Genomic DNA, 12,347 nt, shown 5'->3' on the forward strand with positions numbered 1-12,347 from the left:
AGAGAAAACAGATAAAATTAAGTACATATTGTATGATTTTGTTTAGAGAAAATTCAAAAGTAGGCAAAGCTCTTTGATGGTGAAATAATTTATAACCATGGCTACCTGGTAAGGGTGCCGGTTAGTGAGTAAGGGTGCCACCAGAGAGGCCAGGGTGCTAATAACATCCTAATTATTCATCCTGGGGTCTTTTCACTTTGAGTAATCTCAATGGACTATACCTTTAGTCTTTGCGTGATTTTGTCAAAGTGTTTCTTTGATATTATTTTAGCTTGTAAAATTATAATAGATGAATTAAAATAATACTATAACTACCAAGTGTGGTATGAGAAAGTGTGTAACAGTGAGTTGATTTCTCAACTTTCATGCCACGTTGTTTTTTAGGTTCTGGCTTAATATAATAAGTTGAGCATTAGAAGTGAATTATATGATGTAAAGTATTGGTGATAATCATAAGACCTAAAGGAAATAATTTTGAAAGATTGCATTTGGGGAGTGGGATGAGAATGATGGGATGGGTTTGGGACTGAATTGTTCATCATAAAGTTTCTAAGGTACTTGCTTATAATGATGAAACTTTTGAAAGAAAGTATCAAAATTGCCAGAGGTTCATTTCAGGTCTATAAATATTTATGGCATGCTAAAATTATGCCAGGCACAGTGCTAGATGCTGGGGAAACAAAGATGACTAAGATTTGATGCTTTCCTTCCAGGAGTTCACAGTTTAGTAATGGAAATAGGTGCTTAGGCAGATGCTGTCCTTTCTTTTTCCATTTTCACGTCTCCTATTATAACGCGCATTTCAAAAAGACTGGAAAATCCACACAAGAATAAAATAACACATAGTCCCATCACCAAAAGATATTCTTTTCAGTCTTTTTATACATTTGTACCCCAATTCTCTAAAAGATTTATAACTACACCTATCGTTTTTGTCACTAAGCAAAATGTATTGAGAACATTTTTCTGTCCTTTAAAGTTCTTCTATCCCATTTATGAATGGCTGCTGAATAGTTACTTCGTGAGTTGGCCCCAAGTGTGGGGCCCGTGAACTCAGCCTCCAAGGTTAGATAAAGCTTCCCAATGAAAAGGACTGATCACTGAGGACATGTCCAGTTCAAGTGAAGCATTGTTGGAGTTGCTGTTGTAGCTCAGCAAGTTAAGAACCTGATATGGTGTCCATGAGGATGTGGGTTTGGCCCCTGGACTGGCTCAGTGGGGTTAAGGATCTGGCGTTGCCAGGAGCTGTGGTGTAGGTCGCAGATACGGCTTGGATCTGGCATTGCTGTGCCTGTGGTGTAGGCCGGCAGCTGCAACTCCTTTGGACCCCTATCCTGGGGACTTCCCTATGTTGCAGGTGCAACTGCAGGGAAAAAGAAGGGTTAAGGGGGAGGAAGGGGGGAAGGAAGAGGAAAGGAAAAAAAAAACCTTTGTTGTCATGAAAAAGGTATAGCGAAACTCTGAATAGCCAAGGCTTTCCTTGGATCCTTTTAACCCATATATACTATCCCGATGTGACTCAATTGAACCCATATGGACTATTGGTGTTCACAAATTCGCTGTTCTTCGGATGTCTTTTTTACAGGGCCATTTCAATTCATCATTTTGGAAATTATTCTCACTCTCTGTTTTCTCTGCCATCTGCCACCCACTACCCAGTGTATTTCTAGCAAGAGCTGGAAAAGTCCAGGGCCATAAGTAGGTGAGAGAGAGGAGTAGGGCAGCTAGGATTACCCAAAGCCTGAGCTCTGATCTCCAAGTTTTTTAATCAGGAGAGCACAGTCCCTCTGTAGCCTCTGATGGCTCTGCAAAGTAGTTGGCTAAAGAAATCAGAAATGGGAGTTCCTGCTGTGGCGCAGCAGGTTATGAAACTGACTAGTATCCATGAGGATGCAATTTTGATCCCTGGCCTCCTTCAGTGGGCTAAGGATCCACCTTGCCATGAGCTGCTGTGGTGTAACTTGCAGATGCGGCTCAGATCTTGCCTTGCTGTAGCTGTGGTGTAGGCTGGCAGCTGCAGCTCTGATTTGACCCCTAGCCTTGGAACTTCCATATGCCATGGGTGTGGTCTTAAAAAGAAAAAATCGAAAGAGAAATCAGAAATGATGGTATACCTCAGGACAGCGAAGCTGCCTCAAATCCGGAGTGGGAAGGAGAGAGAGGAGGAGGAGGGAGGGGAAGGGAAAGGGCAAGATAAAGAGGAAAGAGAAAGCCAGGCAGCCTATAAGAATGCACTTTCACTTGAGGTCTGTTTACTTTCTTCTCGGATTCCCAATTATGGAGGTTCCTCTAAAGACCTGATATTAAGATGATATTTTACAAAACACTTTCTATACAAAACTCTTCCACAAAGAAAAAGAGCCTCCCACACACTCAGTAGCAAGCCTAGCATGCTACTTTAAGGATTATATACATCAAATTTGCTAGGCATTAAAGGAAAAGTGAATGATAATTTTCAGACTGACCTGGATATGGAAGCTCTTGAGTCAAAACTTTCATAACAGATGGACTGATTTGGCCTGACACTTAAACACGTTCTTTGCCAATGTGAAAGTGATAACCGGTGACAGGGAGGCAATAATAACTTTGGAAACTGAAAAACTATGAGAGCTAGGGTTTTATTTTTTAACTACTTAAATTAGAAGTATTTTCCTATGCTGAAATGAGACTTTGAAATTATGGTGACTCAGACATAGACTAGTACTTTCCAACAACACTTATGAATGCTACAATTAATCCAGTAATTCATTTTATTGATAATGTACAATTAGGATGCTAAATGATCTGAACATATTACTTCTCTTACTTTATGTGCTTTACACACATTATAATTAAGCAAAGCAAAGTTAAAATCATACACATAATTAAGGAACCAGTGTTAAAATAAAAGAAATAAAATTGTTCTCTATACTCAGTTTAATCTCCATGAAAGATTATTTCTGCAGACTTTTACAGATGGTAGGGCTTCCAAACACTGAACCCATAAGTATATTAACAGAGCCTGAAATCACCATTTAATTCCTTTGACTTGGAGTAGGGTCAGTTCTTTGCTGAATGTTTAGCATAGAGGTTGCCTCTTCCAAATAAAATATATAAGCATCAGAACTGTTGTGCTTCTAAAACCATACAGAAGAACGGGCCTCTATTTAGAATATACCAATAACCATTCAACATCAAGCTGTTAAGCAATATATGTTTTTCTTGGAATTTCTAACCATTGGGAAGACACTTCATTTTTGAACTTCCCATGTGTTTGCAAGTAGCAGGCACTTCTCGAATGTTTCCATCGAGAAAGTATATCCAGAGTTCCCATCATGGCTCAGTAGTTAACAAACTCGACTAGGTTGCAGGTTCAATCCCTGGCCTTGCCCAGTGGGTTAATGATCCAGTGTTGCTGTGAGTTGTGGTGTAGGTCACAGATTGCAGACAGGGCTCGGATCTGGCATTGCTATGGCTGTGGCATAGGCCAGCAGCTACGATCTGATTCCAACCCTACCCTGGGAACCTCCATATGCCACTGGTGTGGCCCCAAAAAGACAAAAAAAAAAAAAAAAGTCATTTAACCTCCGGGCCATAGTGCCCCTATTTTACAGGTTGGGAAATAAAACTGCATCACCCCTGCCTGTCTTAGTGTTGTTTGTAGACCCATAGAGAAAAAGTACCTAAAAGCATATTGTATTATAAATTTACTCAAACATTTGTTAAATAACATACTTGTTGATGGTCCTAAAATGCAAAGTTGTTCTTCAATTATAACATCTTTTTTCAAAGCTAAGGCCAACTGAAAGCAGTAAAAGTGCTTTTTCCCTGCCCTTGTTCAGTGGGTTAACCATCCAGCATTGCCATGAGCTGTGGTGTAGGTCGCAGACGCAGCTGGGATCCCGTGTTGCTATGTCTCTGGCGTAGGCCAGTGGCTATAGCTCTGATTGGACCCCTAGCCTGGGAACCTCCATATGCCACCAGTGCAGCCCTAAAAGACCAAAAAAAAAGAGAGGGGAGGCAAGATGGTGGAAGAGTTAAGAGGACGTGCTCACCCTCTCCCACAAACACAGCAAAAAAAAAACACATCTACATGTAAAACAGCTCGCACAGAACATCAACCGAACGCTAGCAGAAGAACTTAAACCTCCAAAAAGGGCAAGAAACTCTTGACATAACTGGGTAGAACAAAAGAAAAAAAAAAGAGAGAGAGAAAAGGAATCAGGACAGGACTAACATTCCCGAGAGGGAGCTGTTAAGGAGAAAGGGACCCCACACCCTGGGAAGCCACCTAACGGAAAGATCAGCCAAATCGGAGGGATCTCCAAGACGCCGAGAAAGGCACAACAGCAGGTGTAAGAGCCAAAGAGCAGAGCGAGAGAGGCACAGATCATCTGAACCACTGGTGCAGGCACCACAGACTGAGATGCTTGGGCAGGGGTTGGGCACTGAGACTTAGTCTCTAGAGGTTAGTCCCTGGAAGTGGGCTGAGGTTGGTGGTGTGGAGACAGCCTAAGTGGCTAGGGAGTGGTGTGCCTCAGGCAGGGGGAGTGGTACGCTAAGGGCTGGGGAGTGGAAAGCCATGGCAGAGAGAACCCTGGAGAAGGTCCAGACCTGCAGGAGAGAGGCCTGCGGGCTGCCATAGAAAACGTTTTGTGCCCCAGCGGACATGCTTGCCCCCCAGCTCACAGAGGGCGGAGCATCCTGGTGCAGTGCTCACCCCCCCACCCCCTAGTGTGGCCAGAAGCCACTTGCCATCTGCCACTGACCAGCTCCCCCGCCTGCGGGAAGCCAGGAAGCTGCTTGCCAGCCCGCCCCGGACTGTGCCAAACTACAGTTTGGCTTCCCCAAATTCACAGAAAAAGAAAAACACAAGCAAGATGAAGAAGCTCAGAAACCATTCCCAGTTAAAGCAACAGGAGAACTCACCTAAAGCAGTCAACAGTGAAACAGACCTCTGCAGTCTGACAGACTTGGAGTTCAAAAGGGAGATAGTGAAACTACTGAAGGAAGAAAGAGAGGATGTGAACAGTAATGCAAATTCCCTCAGAAAGGAACTAGAAAATATAAGGAGGAGCCAAGAAAAAGTAGAACATTTATTTGCAGAGATACAAAATGAGCTAAAGGCAATAAAGACCAGAATGAATAATGCAGAGGAATGAATTAGTGATGTGGAAGATAGAATAATGGAAATCACCCAAACAGGACAGCAGACAGAAAACCAAATGAAAAAAACATGAAAGCAATATGAGACCTATGGGATAATATAAAGCAGGCCAATCTATGCATAATAGGAATTCCAGAAGGAGAAAAAAAAGAAAAGGGAATTGAAAATATATTTGAAGAAAGTATGGCTGAAACTTTCCAAATCTAAAGGATACTGATATCAAGATACAGGAAGCCCAGAGGGCCCCAAACAAGTTGAACCCAAACAGGCCCACACCAAGACATATTGTAATAAAAATGGCAAAAGTTAAAGATAAAGAGAGGATTCTAAAGGCAGCAAGAGAAAAGCAAAGTGTTAATTATAAGGGAACCCTCATAAGGCTATCAGCTGATTTCTCTACAGAAACACTATAGGCCAGAAGGGAGTGGCGAGATATATTTAAAGTGCTGAAAGGGAAAAAATCTGCAACCTAGAATACTCTATTCAGCAAGAATATCATATAAAATAGAAAGGGAAATAAAGAGTTTCTCCAACAAACAAAAGCTAAAAGAGTGCAGCAATACAAAACCCATTCTAAAAGAAATACTAAAAGGGCTTCTCTAAATTAAAAAAAAAGAGGAAGAACTAGGATGGAGAAAACTACAATTGGAAAGCAGTCACTTAAATAAGCCAAGATACAGATCTAAACATGAAGATGTTAAAAAATAATATCAAAATCATACAATGTGGGCAAAAGAAGTAAGAAAAAATAGATTATTGATTTTAATGATGTGTTTGAGCCTATATGACTATCAGGCTAAAGCAAGCAGATATAGGAAGGGGTTAACCTACTTAAAAAACAGGGCAACCACAAATCAAAACCAAACATTACATTCATAAAAACTGAAAAGAAACGTACCCAAACATAAAATAAATAGAAACCATCCAACCAAAAAAAGAAAAGAGAAACATAGAATCAACTGGAAAACAAGGTTTAAAATGGCAATAAATAAACGTCTATCAATAATCACCTTAAATGTCAATGGACCCGATGCTCCAATCAAAAGACACAGAGGGGCTGATTGGATAAAAAAGCAAAAACCTTCAATCTGCTGCCTACGGAGACTCACCTTAGGGCAAAGGACACTTATAGATTGAAAATGAGAAAAGATGTTTCATGCTAATGGACCAAACAGGAAAGTAGGTTGCAATACTCATATCAGACAAAATAGACTTTAAAACGAAGGCCATCAAGAAAGACAAAGCACACTATTTAATGGTTAAAGGATCCATTCAAGAAGAGGATATTACAATCGTCAATATATATATATGCCCCTAATATAGGAGCACCCAGATACCTCCAACAAATACTAACAGACATAAAAGGAGAAATCGATGGGAATACAATCATAGTAGAAGACTTTAACACCCCACTCACATCAATGGACAGATCCTCTAGACAGAAAATCAATAAAGCAAGAGAGATCCTAAATGACACAGTAGAAAAGTTAGACTTAACTGACATTTTCAGGACATTACATCCAAAAAAAATCAGAACACACATTCTTCTCAAGTGCACATGGAACATACTCAAGGATCAATCACATATTGGGGCACAAAAGCTAACCTCAACAAATTTAGGAGCATAGAAATTATTTCAAGTATCTTCTCTGACCACAATGGCATGAAATTAGAAATCAACCACAGGAAAAGAAATGAGAAAAAAAAAAAAAGGAAGCTATATCCACAAACTCAGTTATTTAAGAGGTTGCTGGAAATCCTTAAATCTGGGTTTCCCCCTAATTTTACAGCACTGAGCATCCTTAAAATTCATAACACTTTCCACTTTCATGGAAAAAGTTAACATAAATTGAGTGTTCACTCTTTTCACACATATACTAGAAATTTTTCAAATATATTAACTCTTTAAATCCTAAAATAACCCCACAAGTAAGGTACTATATTGCCCATTTACATATAAGGGAATTGAGTCTGTGCACAGGAATTACTTAGCTCACCTGGTTTATAATTAAGAAGCGGTAAAAACAGGATTTTAAAATTCAGTAGGGTCTGATTCTAAAGTCTCGTATTTCCTCTGAAACATTATATTGCCTCCTGTATATAGACCCTAAATTTAACCCTATTCTAGTAACTTTCCCAAAATCTTGAGACCTTCCTTGTTATTATGGGGTGACTTTATTGGCATGGTAACCATATTTTCCATAGAGAAATGATAATGTATAACCTGATAAAGAATTCTAATTTCTGTATTAAATTAGATTGAAGTCAATCTAATGTATGACAGTGGTTAATAATTTCTGGTAAATGTAAGGGAAAAAAGAATTTGAAGTGGGGCTGCCTTGAAATATTCAAGAAGGAGGGTGTCATAATAGGTTGACACATTTTTACTAATGTATTCAGATGCTAAGAAATTTTTAACATAGTTCCTTGAACATTGAGATTTGGGCACAGAGGTGTTTTGATAGATCTTAATAGAAAAACTTCTAAATGTTTCATTTTTTTTTTTTAACCCCAAACTGCTAAAACCAGTGATTTCACTCAACCCCTGAACTTCTCACCTACTTGCCAATCCCATTCCAGAAATGAGAGCAAGGCTAAAAATCTGAACATCACAGGAGTTGGTCTGCCTCGTAAATCTGCCTGTGGGCACTTTGTTAGCTCTTTCTCTTTCCCAGTTTCACAAACCCAGGTGGTTTCAATGCCTTCTCCTGCTACCTGCTGGTGTCCGCTAGGCCATTCCTGTCGTCTGACAAATGTGCAGAGTTTAGTGCAAAATCCTCGCACCTTTTCCGATTTCGAGATACCCGACTGCTCCCCCGCAGCGGGCTACTCCTGGGAAGTGAAGTCCATTCCATCTGCTCACTCTGTGTTTTTCTAGGAAAAAACCCAGCCCCAGCCCCAGCTCCCATCCACCCTGGAATTCCGGTGAACAAAGGCTTCTCTCTCATTACACTCTGGTGGTGCTTTCGGGAGGGGAAGATTCGTTAAGGAAGTGAGGATTAAATCCTAGCTGACCAAGAAACACCATGGAAACAGGAATCACATATCCATGTACCACAAGGCTCCTCTCGGGGCAGCGATAACTCCAAGCAGAAAACCTGGTGTTCTCTGTGAATTCTTTGTTTCTTGAATGGTCTCAGATTCTCTGACAACTCCCTTAATATTAAAATGACTGTAAAGGTGTGGTGTTGGGCATTGCGATCATGTTACTCTTGTCTCCAGGAGTTCCCTTCGTGGGTCAGCAGCAGTTAACCAACCTGACTAGGATCCATGAGGATTTGGGTTCAATCCCTTGCTCACTCAGTGGGTTAAGGATCTGGAGTTGCTGTGAGCTGTGGTGTGGGTCACGGACACAGCTCAGATCCTGTGGTGCTGTGACTGTGGCATAGGCCAGCAGCTGTAGCTTTGATTCCACCCCTTACCTGGGAATCTCTACATGCCACGAATGCAGCCCTAAAAAGCAGGAAAAAAAAAAAATTCTTGTCTCCAGATTGCCCAAGAAATGCTCAATTACATTTCTAACACCTTTTTCAGTACTTTCATTAATGCAAACATGTCACATCTAATATTCTAAAACTAACTTTAAATGATGGCTTTGGGGAAGAGACTCATTCTCATAAAGGCTAAACAGGTTTTTATTATAGACTTGGGATTGTTTTTTTACTTTTAAAAATTAGAGTATAGTTGATTTACAATGTGCCAATTTCTGCCATGTAGTGAAGCGACCCAGTCATACATATATATACATTCCCTTTCTTATATTATCTTCCATCATGGTCTATCCCAAGAGATTGTATAGAGTTCCCTGTGTTGTACAGTAGGACCCCATTCCTTATCCATTCTAAATGTAATGGTTTGCATCTACTAACCCCAAACTCCCCATCCATCCCATTCCTTCCCCTCTCCCCTTTGACAAGCACAAGTCCGTTCTTTATGGGTTATAGACTTAGTTTTTAAATGTGTTTGTTATTATAAAAGTAACTACAAAACCATAACATGATTGCTTATATTATGAAATTCTTAAAACCATACCTATATCCAACTATGAAAATAATATAGATGTGAGTAGAGGGCAAAATAAAAGTTTGTCACAGCCAGAATGGCAGCTAACAGGTTAAATGTAGGTCAAAGGAGTCTATTTTTCAAATTATTGAGTATTTTTACACTGATGGAGCCATACTGAATTGAAAGGACTATGTCATGATGCACTCTGTGGCAAAGTGGCTGCACCCAATGCCTGTGTCAAAATAGCTGTGTCAACATGGCCGCCTACACATACTCTGCTGATTCAGGATGTATAGACAGTACATTTATACTCAGGGAGGGAGCCCCTCCATCCTGTTTATCTCCCGCTATATGCTATGCTCTTTTCTCCAGCCTTGATGCATGCCCTGGTGTTTGGAAATGTGACAGCGATCATACAGAGGATGTATTCCAGATGGTCCCTCTATCACACTAGAACTAAGGATCTGAAGGACTTCATACGTGTCCATCACCTGCCCCAGCAGCTCAAGCAGAGGATGCTTGAATACTTCCAAACAACCTGGTCAGTCAACAATGGAATAGATTCAAATGAGGTAATGTTCATCTCTCATGTTTATGTTTACATGCAGAAAGCACATATTCTAAGATAAAAGCAAGGTGCTCTCATGCAGGTCTCAAAAATGAAGAACACACCTATCAACTTCTACATATCTTTATTCTTTAAGGCCTCATGACCCTAGTACATCTCCTTTCATCTGTACTGGCTTATGTTTCATGATGCCTCATTGGATTGGCCAGTGTTTTACAGTAACTTGCTACTTTGGTCAATCAGAATAGACATTTTCATTCACATTGACCCTCTTTTAAAGAACCAATTCTTATGACAGTTGCATGGTGTAATCATGGAATATGAGATTAATCAAGTTAATATTTACCTTTAAAATTAACAAAGTAAAAAAAAATATGTTTTTTCAGCAGACATATTATCTTTGGACTTCCACAAACCCCTTAGACCACCACTGTAGCAAAGGTATCCTATAAATCAAGCAACCATTCTACCAATCCCCCAGTGAAACCAGTAATGAATATTTTTAAGTGATTATTTGTTTTTTCCTCTCTTCAGATGATCATGACAGCAGAGGACACACTGCAGGGTCCAAATTCCTTACCTTCTGTCCTGAGTAGGTGTCTTTGTGAGAAGCAAGACACAAGGAACTCTATGTTTCATTTCGAGTCTCTTCTTCATTTATTCTGTTTCTCCAGACTTCGTAACAGTAGATTATTCAGCAACACATAACTAGGGTCAGAGTCACTGAAAAAAATCTCTCCAGGATATATATATTTCTACTTTGTACTCTGGTTGATCAAACAGTGGGGAAAAGTCCCTGATGTCTTACAGTAAATCAGTTACACAGTACTTACCCCAGCTTGATTCCCTCTTTCCTCTTCTTTGACAGCTTTTGAAGGACTTTCCAGATGAGCTTCGTTCTGACATCACTATGCACCTGAACAAGGAAATCTTACAATTGTCCCTTTTTGAGTGTGCCAGCCGGGGCTGCCTCAGGTCTCTGTCTCTACACATCAAAACCTCTTTCTGTGCTCCAGGGGAGTATCTGCTGCGTCAAGGAGATGCTTTGCAGGCCATTTATTTTGTATGCTCAGGCTCTATGGAAGTTCTCAAAGACAGCATGGTGCTGGCGATTCTTGGTAGGTCTGAGTTGAAAAGTTTCATGAAATTTTGCTCTGGAGCATAAATTAAAGAGATGAAATAGGGGAAAAACTGTGATTGTGAAAAGGACAATTGTGGATGAATATGTGGACTCAGGATTGTTCTTCATATGGGTTAAATTTGACAAATTATTATTATTATTATTAATTGTTATGACACATGTTGCGTTTACATGGTGCTAAGTGTAAACATCCAACACACGTTTTGATTCTTGTTAAAAAGCCACTGGTGTAAATATTACTCCCATTTGACATGTGAATAAGTAGTATCTTGGTTAACTTAATTTGTCCCAAACAACAGAGCAAGAGAATGAACACAATTCTTTCTGATTCCTAAAGCCAGATTATAAATTATGATATAGACTACCTCTTGGTGAAATAATTAGTCAGTCTTGAGAGGGCATTTCTGTATTTTTCTGAGAATCAATTCAGAGCAGAACATTGAAAATTAAGTTTTATCTGTGCTAGAAATAGCACAAAATGATTACATATTAAGAATAAGCTCTTATAGCAATTGTTAACCTCAAAGTGGCTATAGGCTTTTTTAACTTCCTCAAAGAAAACTCGTTGGACAGTTTGTGAAGATTTTGTACCACAAAACTGACTCCAAATGTTAACATCGTTGGTGTTCATTGAAATGTGAAGGGCAGCTGACAAAAGATGACATGCAGGGTTAATATAGAAAAATTCCTATCTACAGTTTTATGTGTACCTCTTTTAAAAATCATTTTCATTTGTTTGTCTGTTTATTTATTCAACTAATATTTCTGAGGGCTTATGAATGAATCAGGTCCTGATCTAATCTATGTATTTTGAACACAGTGCAGTACACCAATGTTTAGAATTTGTGTTAGTAAAAAGAGGCTAGTGTAGCACTTTTCCTGTATTATCTTTTCTTTTTTTCATTTTTTAAAGTTTTATTGAAGTATAGTTGATTTACAATGTTATGATAATTTCTGCAGTACAACAAAGTGATTCAGTTACATATATTCACATATCCAGTCTTTTTTTTTTTTTTTTTTTTTTTTTTTGTCTTCTGTCTTTTGAGAGCCGCACCCACAGCATATGGAGGTTCCCAGGCTGGGGGTTAGATTGGAGCTGTAGATGCCAACCTACACCACAGCTCATGGCAACACCAGATCCTTAACCCACTGAGCAAGGCCAGGGATTGAACACAAGTCCTCATGGATCCTAGTCAGGCTCATTAACCACTGAGCCATGATAGGAACTCCCACATATCCATCCTTATTTTCATATTTAAGAACCTAATATGTGTGAACAACTTAATCCTTTACAAAATATCTTCACATGTGGGGACTTAACGTTTTATCACACAAAGAGACAGATAAGAGGGTTATTTTCTTATTTTTCCAAAGTCAAAGCTAACCTAGGTCTTCAGACTCTGTATCCAATCCTCTTTCTAACTCTAAACAATCCCTGTTATTCCATATGATCATCATAAGCCTGAAATCACCGAATTTTCAGCATT

General features: G+C 39.5%; 1 protein-coding gene across 9 annotated transcripts in view; it reads left to right on the forward strand.

The window, feature by feature from the left end:
• KCNH8 (potassium voltage-gated channel subfamily H member 8) overlaps positions 1–12,347 on the forward strand; it is a 447,861-nt gene that overhangs the window by 328,082 nt on the left and 107,432 nt on the right. For all 9 annotated transcript variants that reach the window (XR_014824095.1, XR_014824098.1, XR_014824099.1 and 6 more), the window contains exons 9-10: positions 9,524–9,723; positions 10,588–10,837. Coding sequence is in view for 5 of the 9 variants with exons in the window: in XM_084989953.1 (XP_084846079.1) it covers positions 9,524–9,723; positions 10,588–10,837 (450 nt within the window). In the remaining 4 variants the exon portion in view is untranslated. The remainder of the gene's footprint in view (positions 1–9,523; positions 9,724–10,587; positions 10,838–12,347) is intronic.

The sequence above is a fragment of the Sus scrofa genome, chromosome 13 (genome assembly GCF_054392235.1).
Source record: "Sus scrofa isolate SSC_HxYL_T2T_F1_AM1 chromosome 13, Sscrofa_HxYL_maternal_Yorkshire_Landrace_v2.0, whole genome shotgun sequence".
Taxonomy (NCBI): Eukaryota; Metazoa; Chordata; class Mammalia; order Artiodactyla; family Suidae; genus Sus; species Sus scrofa.